The sequence below is a fragment of the Salmo trutta genome, chromosome 12 (genome assembly GCF_901001165.1).
Source record: "Salmo trutta chromosome 12, fSalTru1.1, whole genome shotgun sequence".
Taxonomy (NCBI): domain Eukaryota; kingdom Metazoa; phylum Chordata; class Actinopteri; order Salmoniformes; family Salmonidae; genus Salmo; species Salmo trutta.
In genome coordinates this window covers 12,650,809-12,673,128 of record NC_042968.1, presented here as the reverse complement: position 1 = coordinate 12,673,128, position 22,320 = coordinate 12,650,809, and the positions used below count along the sequence as shown (strand labels likewise).

The window sequence follows — 22,320 nt, the reverse complement described above, 5'->3', positions numbered from 1 at the left end:
CACTCCACTGACTGACGGGGCTGGAAGGTCTAACTGAGGAGGGAAAGTGGAGGTGTGCCGTTGGTTAGCCACCAATTAAATGCACCCACCAAGACAATAGTGGAACATTTAAAAAAGGAAAGAATCAGAACAGTAAGAGCATTGTGACTCGTTGAAACGCCTTGGATGCCGTGCTATAAATGCACTTATCCGTTTAAGACTCGCCGGCTAATGTGATCGTCCTCAAAAACGACTTCTACGAGACGCCTTGGTATTTTTAGTCCTAATTAGCCGCGGGGTTCCAGAGATATCCTTTACTACTAAAGCCCCTGTCCTTGTTGTGCCATCCAGACAGACAAAGCCATCCGTATGATAGTACTTCACCCTTATCTCTGCTGAGTAAAGCACACGTCTTTATCCACACCTCTTGTGATTCTCACTGCGTTCTGGCTCGAAGTGGTTTCTGTTGTTAGTCCGTGTGGTACTAGATGTTGTTATGACTTAGTGAGACGTGTGTCTATTGTTACTGTTGTGTATGTACTGTGTGGCGTGTAAAGGTCAGGACAGACACATGAGCGATCAGTGTGTAGCCCGGCCTGGCTTCATGACACGGCCAGTCATCAACACTTCCTGTTTCTGAGGAGTGGATGTTACACTCAGGCCTGACAAGGCCCACTCTGTTTATGAATTCCTGAGGCCTGATACAGACACAGAGTCATGGAGTTCTCTGGAAACAAGACAAGTTTGTGTGTGTGTGTGTGTGTGTGTGTGGGGGGGGGGGGGGTAAATTGTTAGATGTGTGTCACTGTGATGTGATCTTGCGTCTACATGTGAAAGGAGAAAGCATATCAAATCAAATGTTATTAGTCACATGCGCCGAATACAACAGGTCTAGACCTTACAGTGAAATGCTTACTTACAAGCCCCTAACCAAAAACGCAGTTCAAAAAATAATAAAAATAAGAAGAAATCAAAAGAACAAGTAATTTAACCTGCATCAGTAGAATAACAATAGCGAGACTATATACAGGGGGTACCGGTACAGAGTCAATGTGCAGGGGCACCGGTTAGTCGAGGTAATTGAGGTAATATGTACATGTAGGTAGAGTTATTAAAGAGACAATGCATAAATAATAACAGAGAGTAGAAGCGGCGTAAAAGTGTGTGTGTGGGGGGGGGGGTTATGCAAATAATCTGGATAGCCATTTGATTAGATGTTCAGGAGTCTTATGGATTGGTGGTAGAAGCTGTTTAGAAGCCTCTTGGACCTAGACTTGGCGCTCCGGTACCGCTTGCCGTGCGGTAGCAGAGAGAACAGTCTATGACTAGGGTGTGTGTGTGTGTGTGCGCAGTAAATCACTCGAATCAATTGTGGGACATGTCATGGCATTCCAGACATGGCGGACAACGCTCTTCTGGTGGCGGGCCAGTGGTGGGGGAGTACATCTGTCCCATGGTTTCCAGGACCATTACACATCCCAAGGTTCCCAAAGAGAGGGAGTGCATTTAACACTGCTGCTTCAACACTGCTGTGTCTGTCTGACTGACTCCCCTCCCAGTTTAGGGAATCACTGTCTCTGAGTCTGTGTGCGGGGCCTGATTTGGGGTTGTCAGTTTCACAACATTTGTTGACATCTGTTAAGGACTTTTTGTCTTCTGTGGTCACTGGAGGGAGTTTCTCCACACCACACAATTAAACACAAGAATACAATCAGAAAAGAAAGGGGGTACACACAGGTACAAAAAAAAGAGACTGCGAATGAAAGAGTGAAGGAGGACAAGAAACAAGTGCGAGAGAGCGTAAGGGCTGTACCGTAGGGCCCTTAAAAGGGGCGGTGCGGCGTGGATCAGGTGTGGATCGGGACGCCATCGAGAGCCTTATCTCTCCATCGTGACACGGCCAGGGGAGCGGCAGTACATTAATGCCTTGGTGTGATAGGGACTGTCTGCCTCGCACTCCTCTACAATGCAGATAAGCCCCTGCAGAGGCAATGATAGCGCCGGCGGATTATCCCATGCTCCCCGCTCCCAGCCACGCCAGCCACGCATGCGCCTTGTTTATTGTTTAGAGCGCTGTGACTGGAAGAGTAGGGAGAGGCAGAAAGAAAAAAGGAGACAAGAATGAGGAACGAGAGAGATGGGTTGGAGTGGAAAGAGAGATGTAGCACACGTAGTATGTTAAAGGGGAACAGGGAAGGTTTTAATGGATCTTCCCTTAGCTGTGGTACATCGCTGGAGATGGCACCAGTCAATAGGGGGCCTGTTTTGGACTGGGCTGGGCTGGGTTGGGTTGGGAGGGGCTGGGCTGGGTTGGGTTGGGTTGGGTTAGGTTAGGTTGGGTTGGGTTGGGAGGGGCTGGGCTGGGTTGGGAGGGGCTGGGCTGGGTTGGGTTGGGTTAGGTTAGGTTGGGTTGGGTTGGGAGGGGCTGGGTTGGGTTGGGAGGGGCTGTGTTGGGTTGGGTTAGGTTAGGTTGTGTTGGGAGGGGCTGGGTTGGGTTGGGAGGGGCTGTGTTGGGAGGGGCTGGGTTGGGTTGGGAGGGGCTGTGTTGGGTTGGGAGGGGCTGGGTTGGGTTGGGAGAGGCTGTGTTGGGTTGGGTTGGGACAGACTATGTTGGGTTGGGATGGGTTGGGTGGGGCTGGGTTGGGTTGTGTTGGGTTGGGAGAGACTGTGTTGGGTTGGGATGGGTGGGGAGAGGTTGCGTTGGGATGGGATGGGTGGGGAGAGGTTGGGTTGGGATGGGATGGGTGGGGAGAGGTTGTGTTGGGTTGGGATGGGTGGGGAGAGGTTGTGTTGGGTTAGGATGGGATGGGTGGGGAGAGGTTGGGTTGGGTTGGGATGGGATGGGTGGGGAGGGGTTGGGATGGGATGGGATGGGTGGGGAGAGACTGTGTTGGGTTGGGTTGGGTGGGGAGAGGTTGGGTTGGGATGGGATGGGTGGGGAGAGGTTGGGATGGGATGGGTGGGGAGAGGTTGGGTTGGGATGGGATGGGTGGGGAGAGGTTGGGTTGGGGTGGGCTGTTGGGTTGTGTTGGGTTGGGAGAGGCTGTGTTGGGTTGGGTTGGGTTGGGTTGGGATGGGATGGGTTGGGTTGGGATGGGTGGGGATGGGTTGGGCTGGGTGGGTGGGTGGGGATGGGATGGGTTGGGCTGGGTGGGTGGGTGTCTGTGTGGGGATGGGATGGGTTGGGTGGGGATGGGATGGGTTGGGATGGGATGGGTTGGGCTGGGTGGGTGGGTGGGGATGGGATGGGTTGGGTTGGGATGGGTTGGGTTTGGATGGGTTGGGCTGGGTGGGTGGGTGGGTGTCTGGGTGGGGATGGGATGGGTTGGGATGGGATGGGTTGGGTGGGGAAGGCCTTGGAGGGGCTGAGCAGTGCTGGGGATGTTTTTTATTTATTCAACTGATTTAACCTTTATGTTCCCCAGTCCCTCCTGTAGCTTTGGGGTGAAGCCTCTTTCCTTGACAATTAGGCCAGACAATCCCCTTCTAGTGGCTCTGCAAGTGGGTGGAGGTCAGGGGCCAATGTGTTTGATATCACACAACTGACAGTGGCATGTCTCTCTCTTGTCTCTCCTTCCCTCCCCTAGTGACAATATGTAGTCAGCTCAGTGTTCACCTGGGTTCTGGTTGCCATAACAGTGAGCTGAGGGCTTGTTATTGCTGTACTATTGGTCTTGTTTGCGTGGTTGTTTTTGTGGTTAAGTTGGGCTGTGGTGCTTTATCCTGCTCACACACAATGTAAGGCGGTAGCTCGTCCTTAGCTCTACACAGCTGATGGAGCTTGTTTGTTTATTTGAGGCATTTGCATTGTGTGTGTGTGTGTGTGTGTGTGTGTATCCGTTGGTTTGTGTGTGTGTGCTTGCTTGATTGCTCGTGAGAGACTCCCTAAGGCGGCGTAAAATTGTACACAAATAAAGACGTTTACACACACGCTCACGCAAACCCTGGCACATGCATACACACACACACACACACACACACACACACACACACACACACACACACACGCGCGCACTCACACACACACGCGCGCGCACACACACACACACACACTAATTGGGGGTGGAGGGGTTATTGGTGGTCCTGGCCTCAGGCCCTCTGGGTCTGTGTGTAAGTTGAGAGTTTAAAGGGGGAACCCGAGGCATCCAAACATCTAAACATGGCCTTTAATGGCTGCTCTCTCTCTCTCTCTGTCTCTCTGTCTCTCTCTCTGCCTCTGTCTTTCTCTCTGTATCTCTCTCTCTGTCTCTGTCTTTTTCTCTCTCTCTCTCGCTCTCTCTCTCTCTGTCTCTGTCTTTCTCTCTGTCTCTCTCACACACACAGAAGCCATTTTGAGGCCCTCAGCAGCAGCAGCAGGCAGAGCAGGTCCAAAGCCCACTCGGCTCACGCACGCTCTTAAGCACTAATTAGATAATTAAAAGTGGCATCCTTCTTCCTGCCATATTTCATCCCTCTCCGCGCACCCCTCTCCTAACCAACGGCATGTCCAGCTCTTTGAAATGGATACTGTATCAGTTCCCGTCGCAAACAAGTCACCAACGGCCCCCAAAACTACAAGGGGAGTGCCCCTCCCAGAGCGGCTCTGAGGATCGGCTCATGTTAAGAGGTGTTGAAGGCTTTGGATGACTGGCTATCTATCATTCTCCACGTTTCCACGACTACAACTAGCCACAAATGAAATATCAAAGCCCAGGAATTCACTCGTTATAGCTGTTATTTTCTCACGGTTTTGTATTGCTTTTTAATTTCATTCCTGTTGTAAATTACTGCAGAAAAGATATGTTACAGAAGCGATTCATTCCGGAAATGACACGAGAAGTGTTGTTCCCGAGAAAGAAAACAAAGAGTAAAGAGGTGATCTTGTTTCAGTACTGTTTGTTCTGTGTGACTCCTCGGTTACTGGAGCATTTGACTTCCTGATGTTGAAAGGACATATGAATGAATAGATTGTTCGTTATTATTCATATGTTTAATTATGTCAAAATACGTCCTTTTTTTACCTCGATTATTTTAGATTTGGAAAAAATAAGACAATATATGAATATGGCATTTCAAAATAGACCAACACGGTTGGACAGAACAACTGGGTCAGTTTAAAATAAAATGTTCAAATATATTGGCTTACCTTTTGTTATTTAAAACAACATTGTAAAATATGTAAATACTTTTTTACTACGCAGGCGACACGATGGAGGATGGCTAAAAGCGTCCGCGGATGGTATTACACTCCGTTATGCCAACGTCGCTAACGACGCGGGAAAATGCCACTTCTTTTTATACGGCAGTTAAAAAGTGAGGGACCTATTGAGACGTGATATACTGGTACTCAGAGGAGGAAGTGGTTAGAGAGCGTGTGGGCAGGTTATGGTCTGCGGCGCGGAGGATCCTGGGTTTTAACCTCTCTCTCGCTCTTTGTGGGTGTGTAGGTGTGTGTGTGTGTGTGTGTGTGTGTGTGGGAGAATGCATGGTCCACGTTATGTCATCCAGCAGCCGTGATGTCTGGATCAGTGGTGTCATAATTACGCGTCCTGTTTACATCCTATTGTGTTTCATTTCAGCACGTAGCGCCCGGCACGGCACGGCCCTGAGCAGCCCACCCTCCCCTTCAGTCCCCCAGCGCTCCCCTCCTCTCTGCCTCCCTGGCTGTGCGCGGAGGCTTCTCTGCTGCTTTACTAGGACAGTAGTCAGCCCTCTGGGCCAAACCCCTCCTCCTCTCACCTAGCCTGGCATAGCCTCACCCTATATAGCCTCACCTCCGCTAGGATAAAGGACACACGGGAAGGACACACGCACGCACACACACACACACACACACACACACATCTAAACCACTGTTTATTTATTTTGGTTTTGCAAACAAACAATTGTCTGGAATTCTGCAGCATTTATAGCGTGTTATCCATGCTCATGTGGTTGTTCTGAACAGCATTTCATATGAATGCAGATTTGGTGAATGTTGAGTGGGCTGGAATAGGGATTTTTCTAGAAATAGGAGACAGGGCCTATTTGTAACTCTGGGTTAAAGCCTCATTAAGTAGGCCTACATGGCTTACCGCTGTAAACAGTTGAATATTTCTTAATGACATCGGGGGAATAGCATTGATATGCATGTGAACTCTGGGCCCCCAGCCTCTGCTCTCTGCTTTTCATTAATATCAAGTGATTGAGCGGAACATTAGCCGATAAAGCCCGGGAATAAGGCGACACACACCACGGCTGTAAAGCGTAATATAACCACTCGGCCTTGCGTACAGAGCTCTTCCCGTCAAAATGGTTGACGTTTTGATTTCCAACGTTTCTGGCACACCAGAGTGGGATGCAGGGAGTGATTGATCTTTTACGTCGGGGAGATCGTTAAGTGATTGTTGGGGTATCACCCCCCCCCTTCCACACCCGCTCCCTCACCCTACCCAACATAACACCCTCTCCACCCAAAGGCCTGGACTATTGATCTCTGCACTCAGGAAGTGGGCAGGCTCTAAAGGAAGGGGCCTGTGTCTCTTTAAAGTCTCAGTCCGGTTGGTTATTTTCACAGGGAGCTGAGAGCACATCACTTTTTATTAGCTTCATAAATCACCTTTGTTGTCAATCAAGCCACAGAGAATAATTGGATGTGGTTGAAGCCTTGCGTGATGGATTATAAATCATTCAAGATTAAATTAAAAGATAATGCTCAAACTTAATGGTTTGTGTTTTTGCAGTCTAAATTACCTCGGAGCGCTGCTGTTTTCCAGCTTTATTGCTAGCCGTTTCTCTTTCCTCTAAAACCCTACACATTTCGTACCTTTTTATTGCTCAACGGCCCCAGCAAAGTTTCCCATTGTGGCTGTGGGTTGTGTATGCCTCTTTTTGTTAGTGTGTTTGAGTGTGGTGTCGGTGCGTATATGTGTGTATGTATATTTGTGTGTGTGTGTGTGTGTGGGAGGATGCGTGTGTGCGCGCCCATGTTGACATGCGTGTTTGCCAGTCACGGCTCCAGTCCAGCCCGCAGCTCAACCCCCACGAACGCTGCTTTTAAATTTAGCCCAGGCAATATCAAAAGCAATCAGGTGCCCGCAATCCTATCTGGAGCGTCATCCCGCGACTAAATCAGTATAAACAAACATGTCGGCATTAGGATGCGGTGGGGCCCAGGGCACGCTAGCAGATTAGACCTGACACAGCCTCAAACAACCACAGTAACCCTGGCCACCATCCTCAGCTGTTGGAGCTCTCTCTCCCTCTCCACCTTCGCACAAACCCAATAACGAAAGAGACAAGAGTGTGAGTGTGTGTGAGCGGGAGAGGGAGGACTATAAAGAGAGAGAGGAGAGGGCTGTATCCTCCGCATTAGCGGCAGCGCCGGCGATTTGCCTTTCTGTCCGTTTGTGTTCTGACAGATCTGGCATTATCATAATCGCCCGGCCGTACATGACGGGACGTTAAAGTGATGCTGTCGTTTTATTTACGGGCAGGTCGTCCCGCGCCTCCCCGTGGCCCGGCGCTAACTTCCCGGCCGAGCCTAGCCGAGTAGGTCAAATGACATCTTTTGATCAGGGCTGTCCAAAGAGATCAGAGGAGACTGGCAGGTAATGGATATCCAGTGACAAACCAAATCTAGAGCAGGGATGGGAGCTGGGAGCCAGCGCCGAGTTGGCCGCCACTTCCCCATTAAGACCGCTCTCTCCTCCCTTTCCCAGGGACTGCAGACTGACATCTCCACAGACCACCTAAATCACAGAGCCGACCGCTCTTAACACTGGGTATTATGGTTTGGAAATAGCTATTATTTCCCCTCTAACATTTTTGTTATAGTCTTTGTGTGTCGTCCTTCTGTGTGTGTGTGTTTCAGTGAGACAAAGGGATATCAGGGTTTGTATTCAGTATTCTCTTCTTTGATGCCGTGTGTTTTCTGTTTGTCTTATCTGTGTCAGGCATGTCGTTTGAGTGTGTATTTGTGTGTGTGTGTGTGTGTGGGTGTGTGTGTGGGTGGGTGTGTCTGTGCGTGTTCAGAGAAAGTACAGCAAGGCCGAAGGGATCGCAGCAAGCCAGATCTGTTCTCTCCCATTACCCAGCAGCCCTCTCTAATGGTAGACGGACACAGTCCTGTGATTCTGTTCTGAGTGGGACTCGAGCAGAGAGGGGGAGGCAGGCCAGTACAGGGAAGGATAGAGCATGGAGAGAGGGGGACACAGGGCAGTACAGGGAAGAATAGAGCATGGAGAGAGGGGGAGGCAGGGCAGTACAGGGAAGGATAGAGCATGGAGAGAGGGGGAGGCAGGGCAGTACAGGGAAGGATAGAGCATGGAGAGAGGGGGAGGCAGGGCAGTACAGGGAAGGATAGAACATGGAGAGAGGGGGACACAGGGCAGTACAGGGAAGAATAGAGCATGGAGAGAGGGGGAGGCAGGGCAGTACAGGGAAGGATAGAGCATGGAGAGAGGGGGAGGCAGGGCAGTACAGGGAAGGATAGAGCATGGAGAGAGGGGGACACAGGGCAGTACAGGGAAGGATAGAGTATGGAGAGAGGGGGAGGCAGGGCAGTACAGGGAAGGATAGAGCATGGAGAGAGGGGGAGGCAGGGCAGTACAGGGAAGGATAGAGCATGGAGAGAGGGGGAGGCAGGCCAGTACAGGGAAGGATAGAGCATGGAGAGAAGGGGAGGCAGGGCAGTACAGGGAAGGATAGAGCATGGAGAGAGGGGGAGGCAGGGCAGTACAGGGAAGGATAGAGCATGGAGAGAGGGGGAGGCAGGGCAGTACAGGGAAGGATAGAGCATGGAGAGAGGGGGGAGGCAGGCCAGTACAGGGAAGGATAGAGCATGGAGAGAGGGGGAGGCAGGGCAGTACAGGGAAGGATAGAGCATGGAGAGAGGGGGACACAGGGCAGTACAGGGAAGGATAGAGCATGGAGAGAGGGGGAGGCAGGGCAGTACAGGGAAGGATAGAGCATGGAGAGAGGGGGAGGCAGGCCAGTACAGGGAAGGATAGAGCATGGAGAGAGGGGGACACAGGGCAGTACAGGGAAGGATAGAGCATGGAGAGAGGGGGAGGCAGGGCAGTACAGGGAAGGATAGAGTATGGAGAGAGGGGGAGGCAGGGCAGTACAGGGAAGGATAGAGCATGGGGAGGCAGGGCAGTACAGGGAAGGATAGAGCATTGAGAGAGGGGGAGGCAGGGCAGTACAGGGAAGGATAGAGCATGGAGAGAGGGGGAGGCAGGGCAGTACAGGGAAGGATAGAGCATGGAGAGAAGGGGAGGCAGGGCAGTACAGGGAAGGATAGAGCATGGAGAGAGGGGGGAGGCAGGCCAGTACAGGGAAGGATAGAGCATGGAGAGAGGGGGACACAGGGCAGTACAGGGAAGGATAGAGCATGGAGAGAGGGGGACACAGGGCAGTACAGGGAAGGATAGAGCATGGAGAGAGGGGGACACAGGGCAGTACAGGGAAGGATAGAGCATGGAGAGAGACTCAAGGAGATACCAGAGAGACTCAAGGAGATACCAGAGAGACTCAAGGAGATACCAGAGAGACTCAAGGAGATACCAGAGAGACTCAAGGAGATACCAGAGAGACTCAAGGAGATACCAGAGAGACTCAAGGAGATACCAGAGAGACTCAAGGAGATACCAGAGAGACTCAAGGAGATACCAGAGAGACTTAAGGAGATAATGATGAGAGATGTTGGAAATTATGTATCCTGCTCAGCCCTGGTTGGATCACTGTGTACACCCCATCACCCCCCCCCCCCCCCCCCCCCCCCCCCCCCCCCCCCCCCCCTTGGGAACGGGCGACTGTGACCTCTGGTTGCCCTGTGCTTTAGGAATGTGACTGCTCAAAGTGGTGCACATCTGAATAACAAAGGGAGGCTGACGGACAATTTGCTTGAGACCATCGTCTCTGCTTGATGGTAGTGTGTGTGCTGTCTGTTCGCGGGGCCGTTTGAGACAGTGCTGGAAGTGATGCTGGCGCACAGCTCATAACCCCACCCCCCAGCCCACATCTAAATGTCAGGGGGTTGATTCCATTGGCCGCCGTCTCATGCAGGGAGCATCAGAGAGAGACATAGTAATGGATGTTTAGGGAGTCAATTATCATAACCCCCTGGCTAGATAGACTAATATACACAGGCAGTTTGTATGGGTATGAATAGGTCCTTTTTTTAGTATTGATGTTTAATATGTAATCACATTGTCTGTGTACCGCTCTGTCTGTGGCAGACACGGTCTCTGTCAGATACCGGCTAAGCATTTTGAAATACGTCTATTTTAGTTGCGGCTGAGGGAGTGTGTGTGTGAGACAGAAAGAAACAGTCATTTGAATTTGTTTTATTTAACTAGGCAAGTCAGTTGAGATGAAATTCTTATTTACAATGACGGCCTTCCCCCGGCCAAACCCGGACGACGCTGGGCCAATTGTGCGACTCCCAATCACGGCCAGATGTGACACAGCCTGGATTCGAACCAGGTACTGCAGTGACGCCTCTTGCACTGAGACGCAGTGTCTTAGACCTGCTGCGTCACTCGGGAGCACACTTCCACGATCAACTACGCAACTAACTGTCTACCCATAGGCCTATTGAGGGTATTCATCTTGGCGGTACATGTGATGGGACGGACAAGACAGAGAACAACGCTCGTTCTAATGATTCGTGCCTCCTCTGCTGTTAGCGAGCATTTCACACGGAAACCAGGTCTCTATTAGTCATTCAGGCCAACGGGGGAAAATGTTGACCTTGCCTCTGCCTTTGTAAACTTCACAGTGAGATTGTCTCTCAGGGGGAAGTCTGTTCAGAGCTGTGTGGTGTGTCGGAGGACCTGTCTGAATGGGGTCAGTTTGAGCCGGTGTGTAATTTTGAGGAACGCGGCACTCTGTGCCACTGCTCAATGTGTCTGACCGTCTAGGATTCGCCACCGACTGTTTTCCGCGGTTTTATGTGGTTTTAGTAGTGTTAAGAATGATAAAGGCAAGATATTAATCGTGGTGTGGGAATCCAAAATGAGTGCAAAACCAATATAGTAGGGGGTTTGGTTATTAACGTTTTTATTGGTTCGTGGGGAATGCCTCGACTAACACTGCTTTTATTCCGGGAACATCTTAGTCAGCGTCTCCCAGCGCAATGCTCCTCCGCTTGTCTGTGAACACTGAGCGAAGCAAATCAAATCAAATTGTATTTGTCACATGCGCCGAATACAACAGGTGTAGACCTTACAAGCCCTTAACCGACCAGTTCAATAAACAGAGTTAAGAAAATATTTACTAAATGAACTAAAGTACTAAAATAAAATAAAGTAACACAATAAAATAACATAACGATAACGAGGCTATATACAGGGGGTACCGGTACCGAGTCAATGTGCAGGGTTACAGGTTAGTCGAGGTCATTTGTACATTAAACGGTACCGTTTAAGAAAACAACCTGAACTTTAAGGTTTCTTTCATTTCTAGATGGAGAAGCCTTGTTTTATTTCTACACCCCCACCCTCTCATCCCGTCTCCCGACTCTGAGTGCATAGATAGGAAGGGTTTGGGGGGGGGGGGTCTCCTATTTGTTGAGTTGAGAACGCGTCAGTAGCACTCTGCGCTCGGCGCTGTGGATTGTCAAGGCGTGGGGATGGGCCGGGGAAGCACCCTGGCGAAGGGATGGCCCAGGCATGTAGGAAGGCACCTGGAGCCGGCGGCACGGCGAGGCACTGTGTGTAAATACACTGTCAGCCGCTCTCCGGCTGAGTGGCATGAGCAGCCGATTAGCCGCGCTCGCGCCGGTGTTCATGCATAATCTCACAGTTCCACCGTGCTCCCTCCGCCGCCGCTCTTACCTAACCTGTTCTATCTCCACTAATCCACCCTCACTCAGATATACGCTTACCTCGCCTCATCATCACACAGCCAGGCACTGGCCAGCCCCGCCAGCTCAATGTATATGCAATTACAATACGTAGTCCCTAGGTCATCTTCAGGTGCTTTCATACGTATCCGCATGTCACAGATTCCTTTGCATATTCTCTCTCTCTCTCTCTCTCTCTCTCTCTCTCTCTCTCTCTCTCTCTCTCTCTCTCTCTCTCTCTCTCTCTCTCTCTCTCTGCTACATTGCTATTTGAATCCATCTCAATGGGGCCTGGTGGTCTTGGGCTGTACAGAGACGGCTGGGAGGGGTAGGGAGGCTGGTTAAAGTAGCCTTTCCTTTTTGGAGGCAGCATTTACTTGTAGCCTTGGAGAGCTGGCTCCATTCGTCAGGCGTCTGGGTCGATGGGGCGTCTCTCTACGATCGATGGCGCGCCTCGGCGATCCCTCGCCTCCATTCTCCCTCGCTTCAATCCCTCGCTCCGGCCAGCAATTGCCCCTTACCCACCTTCCTGCCACACACACACACACACACACACACACACACACACACACACACACACACACACACACACACACTTGAATACACACTAGATTGGAACACACACAGCCGCCCAACCAATTTGTCTGTGCATGTCAAATCACAATAATTAAGCATTATTGATCTCAGATTCAATTAACTTCATTAACGCGGATCATGGCAGCGGCGAAAGGCGAGGGGGTGGAGAAAGGGAGGTATAGGATCTCATCAGAGGGGAGGAGAGGGGAGGGACAGAGACGGGGTATGGTGCCATCTCATATTCTCCACTACCACACTGGCAGTGTCAGCTTAAGGCTACTAACCTAATGATATCATTTAGCAGATAGGCCTACTGCTGTATTGGAGCTAGCTACCTCCCATTATGAACGTGGGGTTTGGTGCTATATTTAGCGTCTTTCATTACCAAACATCTAGCTCTTCTTTCCCTTTCCGACTTCACCTCGACACAGAAAAGGTATTCATGGGACCTGCGGGTTTTTGCTCCTCTTCTCCGTTCTAACCAGGCCAAGTAAATGAACTCGGGGGATATTTGATTGGCTACCGCGATGATTCCTTCCTGCTTTTTCCTTGAAGAAACGCTCCCATGACCCAGCCCACAGAAAGAGACTGCTAATAAAGTCTCTCATCTGATAAAATTCGTCCCGTGGTCTGTCTGAATCTGCCGTTCTAACCTAAACTGTGCAACTGCTAAAGGCAGACACACACACACCACAGACACACACACACACACCACAGACACACACACACACACCACAGACACACACACACACACACACACACACACACCACAGACACACACACACCACAGACACACACACACACACACCACAGACACACACACACACACGCGCGCGCGCATAGTGTGTGTCATACATTCCACAGTTTCACTCCTAAACAGTTCTGTAAACATGCTGTAATAGAGTGCCTGTGTGGATGATTTGCCTGCGGAGTGATTATGTAACGATGATGATCTGTATTCTAGCAGCATACTTCTTGACTAAAATGAACCCTTAGTGTTTGTATTGACTTGTATACAATAATGTCAAGCAGAATTGACCTTTTATGGAAAGAGCTTTTTCAGAATGATTTGCTACTGAGATATAACAGCAGCTGGCTGAATGTATCAAATGGTAGGAAAGAATTAGAAGAGGGAAGAGTTGGATTCCTCAGGTTTAGTTTCCCCCTTAAATATCCCCAGATGACATACAGTGCATTAATTGGCACGATATCAGATGGACATGACATATAATGGAAATACATTGGGGGCTCAGAGCTGGATTGTTTGTATATGGAGTCCTTTGATACAGATAAATGTGTTATTTTGAGAAGTAAACTAATCGCTCTGGGTTCTGTGGTCCCAATCCCGAAAGCACACGTCTCTCCCCCATTTCAAAGACCCATTCTCAATGGGTCTCCTCTCTTAATATCCCACCGCGAATGAGATCAAACTCTCTTCCTCTCCGCTGCCAATTAATTCAGAGGTTATTTTCACTCGCTCTCCCTTTTTTCTTTTTTTCTTCTTCTTTCCACCCATCCCGTTTTCTAATTAAAAGAGCACCTGCGTGGCGGAGAGCGTTTGGCCATGCCTGCACCAGGGCTGAAAACTCAATATTGGAACACACATCCACGGTCACTTTAGGGGCCCTGTGGCCTGGCGCCGGTCCAGAGGCCTGTGAGATGCTCCCTGTGTGGCCTCAGGTTTGAGGTCTTTCCAAGGCCTCCCGCCTTCCTCTCTGCCTGTCTTCCCTCCTACCTCCACATCTATTCCGGTCTTTCTCTCTCTCTCTCTCTCGCTCTCTCTACTCTCTACGCCTTAGGCTAAAAGCTGAGGTTTAAGTCGTAGTTTTGTGCTGAATGTGTTGCCTCACATTCCATCTCCATATGCCTTTAACGCAAGACACACATAGACACATGTAAATAAAGGAATCATTCACACAATCGCCTCCCTTTCTCTTTCAGCATCTCTTTCATTGTCTTCGTGGGCACACGCACGCGCACACACACACACGCACGCACACACAATGTTGGTTTTTGTTCTGTCATATTCAGGTCAAGGTTAGTGTTTTGGCTGGTTTGTTCACACTTGAGCGGGAGGTAGGAGGTTCAGTAGAAAAATGACTTGGCATTGGCACAGAGAGAGGTATATTATTTTGGCCTCGCTGGGTTTTCAGTTGCACATTTTGATGACATTAAAATCAGTGTTGTAATGATGTTTTCGGGGAACTATGCATTTATATTTAGTGCAGTAGCAAAGGTCGCACTGCAGATTTATTGGCTTTGGTGTTAAAATGACCCTCCCCCATGCCTTCCTTTCTCCGCGTGTGTTTTAATTACATTTAACAGCTTTATGTCTGGGTTGTATTTTTGAGGAAGGAGATTTCACATGGGTGTTTGGCCTCCATGTGTGTACTGTTCTGACTGCTTCCTGAGCAAAGGCATTCTTCTCTTAAACAGCTGTCGTTTTGGCTGATTCAGAACAGATGGCAGTGTGTGTGTGTGTGTGCGTGCGTGCGTGCGCATTGCCTGATCAGGGTTGCCTGTTGAGTTGTGTGTAGTATTGGATTACATGTTAAGATATCCCATATTTTGCTGCTCAGTATTCCAATTGTGCTTTTCTGAGCATTGCTGCATCTGTTCACAAAATGGCAGATGTCCATTGTGCATCTAAATGTAAAAGTTTCTATTGTCTACTCTGGGGCTCCCGAGTGGCGCAGCGGTCTAAGGCACTGCGTCTCATTGCTAGAGGTGTCACTACAGACGCTGGTTCAATTCCAGACTGTATCACAACCGGCTGTGATTGAGAGTCCCATAGGGCGGCGCACAATTGGCCCAGCGTCGTTAGGGTTTGGCCGGGGTAGGCTGTCAATTTAAATAAGAATTTGTTCTTAACTGACTTGCCTGGATAAATATATTTGTATTTTTTAAATACAATAATAGTGTAATCCCTAAGACTTATGTGACAAGTCGTAGACATTCTTCAGAAATGTTGTAACATTTTGAGTAGAAATCATACCAAAATAATTGGCTGTAAGAATACATTTCCTTCTGGTTCAGTAGTTGTTTAACAATGTATTATGTTGTATACATCCTATACACTAGCACACATGAGGTAACCAATTCCAACTTGCTGCATGTTGATGTGTGAGATTGAACATTAAGCAGCCTGCTTGTTCAGTTGAAAGGCTACGGAAGACTGCCTGGAGGCACAGCGTTTTTACCGCAGCGCAACGACTGGGAGCTGCTGCGTGTTTCAGTGCATCTGTTTATCCCACGGCATCACACTGCCAAAGGCAGTGAGCCCCCTGACAATGACAGAGATTTTACCCTGTATCTGGGCTGATGCAGTGCTCACACCTTCAGTACCGCTCCGAGATAGAAGTCAGCAGTAACACTAGTGGAGCGTGTTGTGTGACATGGCTGGCAGGTTCTGGAGGAAGCTACCCAATGTCACCCGATATAACTGTACCTTTATGAAGAGGCTGTGGCTTTCCCCACAAAGCTCATATACCATTTAGTAAATACTTTCCATTCTTTTAAGTGATTGTTTTTTTGCTATAGTGTTTAGTGTCCCATTTTGAAGCGGATTTATAGGTTTCTTATAGATAATGTTCTGCCTGTTGAGATCATTCATATTCAAGTGACCTTTAGCAGTTGTTAATGTGTGCACCGGCACACCCTGGTCAGTGTCATTCTTGCCCTTAGTTTACACACCTGGACAACGAATGATGAACAGCTAGGAATCAGGAACGCTTAGGAGTGTACGGCATTATCCCTATGTCCTGTCTGTAATCTCTGCTTGTCTTCCCGGCCCACTATTTTCAGACAGCCTCCATCACGAAATAATACATACGCGTATGTGTCTGCACAATGATAGAAAGTGCTTTTTTATTTGTACGTTTCCATCTCACTGCAATCCACGTTTTTATTGTTTTAAACAGGAGGGATTTGAATATAAATTGAAAGCAAACTGTAAATAATAACTCAACTTTCTCATCTTTTGTAATTGAAGTAAATGTGTTTTGTTCTGAGAGATTTGTCTTTGGAAACGTACATAGAATTCATTTTTATTTACAAGTAGGCGAGCCTGTGCCGTGTAATGAGTGAAAAATGCATGCTTAAATGGTGAGTGTGTCTGTTAAGAAATGCATTAGAGGCTGAAGAAGAAGCGTAAGACATATTAATTGACAGACAGGAACTGCTGTCTCGGAGGTTGATACAAGTAATTTATTACTTCAGAAACGAATGCCACCTCCAGAATGTGCTTCATTAATTTCAAATTTAGTTTTAATTTCAAGCTGTTGCCCCTTGAGAAGAATAAGGTGGCAAGTTGTGTTTGAAGATCCATTTCCTCTCCCTCTTCTCTCTCCGTCTTTCTCATTCTCTGCGGTAAAGAACAAGGGGTGGGAGGGAGGGAGGGAGGGAGGGAGGGAGGGAGGCTGGAACTTTATTCCATTTGGAAAACAATGTAAATGCAATGGGGAAGTTGAAATGGAATTACAGCAACAGTTTATGATATGAAGTAGTCTCGTCTGTGATTGCTTTGTTTTTCTGATATGGGAAGAGCATTCTTGTATTTCTATCAGCTGTCTGATATGCAAGACATCGCAAGAATGCCAAATTGGAGATCTTCATCATTAGACATGGTGTACTGTGGCAATAACAATCCTCTCTCTGTTTCTCTCTCTGTTTCCTCAGCGTATGCCCCTGAGGATGAGAAGGAGGCTGCCCTGCTCGATGAGGACCTGGAGGGGGAGGACTCTGCCGGGGAGGAGGAGCCTGCGGTCAAGTACATGTGCCAAGACAAGGACTTCCTTATCAATGACCGGCCTGGTTTCCACGACTCCCCCGTGGCCGATTTCTCCGGCCATGAGTTGGACAATGAGTCTCACCTGAGTGAGTCCAGTGACCGCATGTCAGACTTTGAGAGTGCCTCTCTCAAAAATGAGGAGGAGGTCGCGAAGGTGCCACTAACGCCCTTGTCGCCATCTTCCTCTGTCATGATGGCCACCAGCACAGCTATAGCCACGGAGGACGGCGCCACCACCGGGCCAGACAGCCTGGAGCAGATGAAGGCCATCTACACCAGCTTCCTGACCAACTCTTACTGGTCGTCTCTGAACCTCAACCTCACCCAGCCGCCAGCGGTGGAGAAACCACCACGCAGCCACAGCAGCAGCAGCAGTAGCAGTAGCAGCAGTTGTGGCAGCAATGGCAATGGTTACGACTGGCACCAGTCCGCCGTGGCCAAGACCCTCCAGCAGGTCTCTCAGAACCAGAACCGGCTCAACCACCAAGCAGCGGAGCAAAACAACCTATTCAGCACCGTGCAGCTCTACCGTCAGAGCACAAAGCTCTACGGCTCCATCTTCACAGGTGCCAGTAAGTTCCGCTGCAAGGACTGCAGTGCTGCCTACGACACGCTGGTGGGGCTGACCGTACACATGAATGAGACAGGCCACTACCGCGATGACAACCACGAGACAGACAGCGAGGGCACCAAGCGCTGGTCCAAGCCACGTAAACGATCCCTCCTGGAGATGGAAGGGAAAGAGGATGCTCAGAAGGTCCTGAAGTGTATGTACTGTGGACATTCCTTTGAGTCTCTGCAGGACCTCAGTGTCCACATGATTAAGACAAAACACTACCAGAAAGTGCCTCTGAAGGAGCCAGTGACTCCTGTGGCAGCCAAGATCATCTCCTCCGCCCGGAAGAGAGCCCCCATCGAGCTCGACCTCCCCAGCTCCCCAGACTCCAATGGTGGCACCCCCAAACCCTCCCTAAATGACCCTTATGACCCCCTCCAGAAGGCATCCAACCCCTACATCACCCCAAACAACCGTTACGGACACCAGAATGGAGCCAGTTATGCATGGCAGTTCGAGTCCAGGAAGTCTCAGATCCTGAAATGCATGGAATGTGGCAGCTCCCACGATACACTTCAGGAGCTAACAGCACACATGATGGTGACCGGTCACTTCATCAAGGTCACAAACTCTGCCATTAAGAAAGTCAAGCCCATCATGGAGTCTCCCCCAACACCCATCCCCATCATCTCTGCTGGTGAGGAGAAATTCCAGTCTGTGCCACTGGCAGCCACAGCATTCTCCCCACCTCCTCCACCTTTACCTCCTCCCTCTGGTATTTCCCCTGCCATGGCTGTGGAGATTAAGAAGGAGGAGAAGGAAGAGGAATGTATGAAGGAAACCACTAACAGCAGCAAAGACAAGAAGACCGGAGATGACGAGACAGAGGAGAAATTTGATATCTCCTCCAAATACTCTTACTTAACAGAGGAGGATTTGGAGGAGAGCCCTAAGGCAGGGTTTGACATCCTCAAGTCCTTGGAGAACACAGTGACATCAGCCATCAACAAAGCACAGAACGGTGCTCCCAGCTGGGGGGGCTACCCCAGCATCCATGCTGCATACCAGCTGCCCAACATCATGAAGCTCTCACTGGCTAACTCAGGGAAGAGCTCAGCCCTGAAGTACATGTTCCCTGGAGGAGAGACCCTTTTCCAAAATGCCAAAAACCAACCTCTGATCTCCCCGCCCAGCCGTCAGACCTCTCCTCTCCCCAAAAACAACTTCCACGCCATGGAGGAGCTGGTGAAGAAGGTGACTGAGAAAGTAGCCAAGGTTGAGGAGAAGATGCGGGAGCCCAGTATAAGGGCGTCCCCAATGAGACAAGCCACACCCTCCCCCTGCAGCAGCGAGGCAGGGGAGTCAGCCAGAGGGGAGTCCCCCAAAGAGAGGAGAGGGTCTAAAACCCCCGAGCGCATCGGAGGAGGCAGCCATAAAGACTCTAACGGTGACGCCAATATGAAGGAGTCGCTGGAGAATGGGATGGAGTCTGCTGTCAAATCCCCCATCTCTGCCTTGTGTGGCGGCACAGCCATTATTACAGACCACCCGCCAGAGCAGCCCTTCGTCAATCCTCTAAGTGCGCTTCAGTCCGTGATGAACGTCCACCTGGGTAAGGCAGCCAAGCCTGCTCTGCCGTCCCTGGACCCCATGAGCATGCTCTTCAAGATGAGCAACAGCCTGGCAGAGAAGGCCGCGGTCGCCGCTTCCACCCCAGCTCAGACCAAAAAAAACAACGAGCACTTGGACCGCTACTTCTACCACGTCAACAACGACCAGCCAATAGACCTGACCAAAGGCAAGAATGAAAAGAGTAGCTCCCTGGGTTCAGCTGCCCTGTCGTCATCCACATCAACACCCTCCTCGGGCTCCCCCTCCTCCACAGCCACCATGGCCAAGGCCTCGTCTGCTGTGGCCTCGTTCATGTCCAACTCCCCGCTGCGTGAGAACGCCCTGTCTGACATATCAGACATGCTGAGAAACCTCACAGAGAGTCAAGCTTCCAAGTCCTCCACGCCCACCAGCCTGTCGGAAAGGTCTGACATCGAGGGTTCCACTCAAGAGGAGCTAGAGGAGATCTCTCCAGCCCAGAAACGCAAGGGCCGGCAGTCCAACTGGAACCCCCAGCACCTGCTCATCCTACAGGCCCAGTTTACTACCAGCCTCCGGCAGACTGGCGACGGGAAGTACGTGATGTCAGACCTGAGCCCCCAGGAGAGGATGCACATCTCCCGTTTCACAGGCCTCTCCATGACGACCATCAGCCACTGGCTGGCCAACGTCAAGTACCAGCTGAGGAGAACCGGAGGGACGAAGTTCTTAAAAAACCTGGACTCAGGCCACCCAGTGTTCTTTTGCAGCGACTGTGCTTCTCAGATTCGTTCCCCCTCCACCTACGTCAGCCACTTGGAGTCTCACCTGGGCTTCAGACTCAGAGACCTGGCCAAACTGTCTGGAGAACAGCTTGTCAGCCAGATCTCACGTCACACCAAAAGCCTGTCCGAAAAACTGCTCTCCAACCACTCCCACTCCCACTCCAACCCTCACTCCCTGTCCCACGCCCACTCCCCGTCTCCCTCCCCTGACGAGGACGGTAGCAGCACCTCGTATCAGTGCAAGCTCTGCAACCGGACTTTTGCAAGCAAGCACGCGGTCAAGCTCCACCTGAGCAAGACCCATGGGAAATCCCCAGAGGACCACCTTATGTATGTGTGTGAGCTAGAGAAACAGTAGCACTAAGCTGTGGACGTGCTGCGCTCTCTCTCTCTCCCGTTCTCTCTTGGTCCATCTTTAGCCTTTCACAGACATTTCTTTCAAAAAAAAGGACTAAAAACTATTAAGTGCTGAAACTGCACAACGATGCCGCGGAACTACTGTTTAGTTTCGGGACATGGTTTCTGATTTTCTTTAAAGGGAGACTCACTCTGGCCCAAGAAGCTTTTGTGTGTTTATGCTCTCCTTTTTTGAAAAGACGGTCATTTTCTAAATGTGCAGTGTTGAAGAAAGAGGTGCTGTTGTCACTGATAAAACAAATGAAGGTTGAACAATATTTTAAAATGAAGTGGTATGTATTTGAAAGTTGTGTAAATTGGATTTGATTTCTTTATATTTTGGCATCCTTGAGATGCGATAAGCTGCATGCATAAATTAAACAGTTTAGTTAAACATTTGGTAACTAAATCTGGTGCACTTTTCTTTTCTCTCTCTCTTTCCCTCTCTTTTTGTTAATGTGACCTTTATGTGCTGGGGTCAGCATCTGAAATTTAACCCTCTGAGTACGGCCAATCACTTCTACCCGAATGATCCAGAACCCTTCTCAAAACAAACTATTTTAGATTGGAATTGACCAAGCTATTGTGTGGTTTGTAAGCTGCACAATGAAAGTACTATATATCCCTGTCCAACATCCAGTCTCTAAAGATGCATTGTATGTGATGCAAAATCTCAATCTGAAGTCCTTTACTTTGTTTAATCAGGGACCTTTATGAATTCAGGTCTGTGTAAAAAAAAAAAAATGTATATAAAAACATATATACTAATTCCTGTCTAAATTATGCATAATTTGTATATTTTTAATTTAAGAGGAGTATGACTATCTACTGGTGCACAATATATGAAGACATTAATGAAATTGTTTTGCACAATAGTTTTATAAATATGTTATTTAATCAAATGATATGAAAATAAGAGGAACAAAATTACCCAGAAATCTTTTATTTCCACCTCGCGCTCAAAGGGTTAAACCTCTAGTACAAGACAGTACATGTGCCGGTATTTGAACATTAAAAGATAAAAGGTTGTACAAAAGATGTTACTTTATGAAGTAATGAAGAATTCCACATGTATCCTCTTATTTATAAGCACTCTTGGTTGTTGTTTCATATCGTAGAATGCCTTTGGATTGGTATTTCTTTTCTTTTTTTCTGTCTAATTACTCTCCCACAATTCCGCACTGCAGCTTTATCTTTTGGGGATATGAAAGGTAACCATAGTTACCTCACCTCTGATTGACAGTTCTGCTACATGTTTGGCAGTTAATTTGCTGAAGTAACTGACAGCTGCCAGTGTAAGGAAATCTTAGGTGTAAAATATTGGCATGTAAACAGCACAGACACTGTTATGCATTCTGTGCCGTGTTTTTTTGTTGTTGTTGTTGACAATGAAGCACCCATTATATGACTTCATATAACCTTTTTTTCTACTGCAGCATTAAAGGAAACCGTTTTTGCAATAACACTGTGTGTCGTGGCTCACGATTATGTAGGTGCTGTGCGTTTTCTAATGAGCACATTAAAGTGAAAATTGTTTCTGGCGATGATGAGTTCCAGACGAGTTTACAGTGAGTGGCAGGGCCCTGCAGAAGATGAAAGCTGTCACACCATCATCCTGTGTGTTCACACAAAGCTCTGCCTGGAGCAGGAATAGCCTATGGGCCATATCAGGGGCCACTATGGGGAGCCTCAGAGACAGACACCACCCAAGCACTATAGTGCTGGCACCAGTATCACATGTCCATCAAGTGTGTGTATCAGTCATACATGTTCCTTTCTGCGATCGTCTCCATTTGATTGTGTTGGGCTACATAGGAAACAGGAAATAGAAACCACATACTGA

At 49.1% G+C, this 22,320-nt stretch overlaps 1 protein-coding gene across 3 annotated transcripts in view; it reads left to right on the top strand.

The window, feature by feature from the left end:
- Nucleotides 1–21,942, top strand: part of LOC115202937 (teashirt homolog 3) — a 36,281-nt gene extending 14,339 nt beyond the window's left edge. For all 3 annotated transcript variants that reach the window (XM_029767127.1, XM_029767126.1, XM_029767125.1), the window contains one exon: nucleotides 17,039–21,942. In XM_029767127.1, coding sequence (XP_029622987.1) covers nucleotides 17,134–20,439 — 3,306 coding nt within the window. In that variant the 5' untranslated portion in view covers nucleotides 17,039–17,133 and the 3' untranslated portion in view covers nucleotides 20,440–21,942. The remainder of the gene's footprint in view (nucleotides 1–17,038) is intronic.
- Nucleotides 21,943–22,320: the final 378 nt, after the last annotated feature.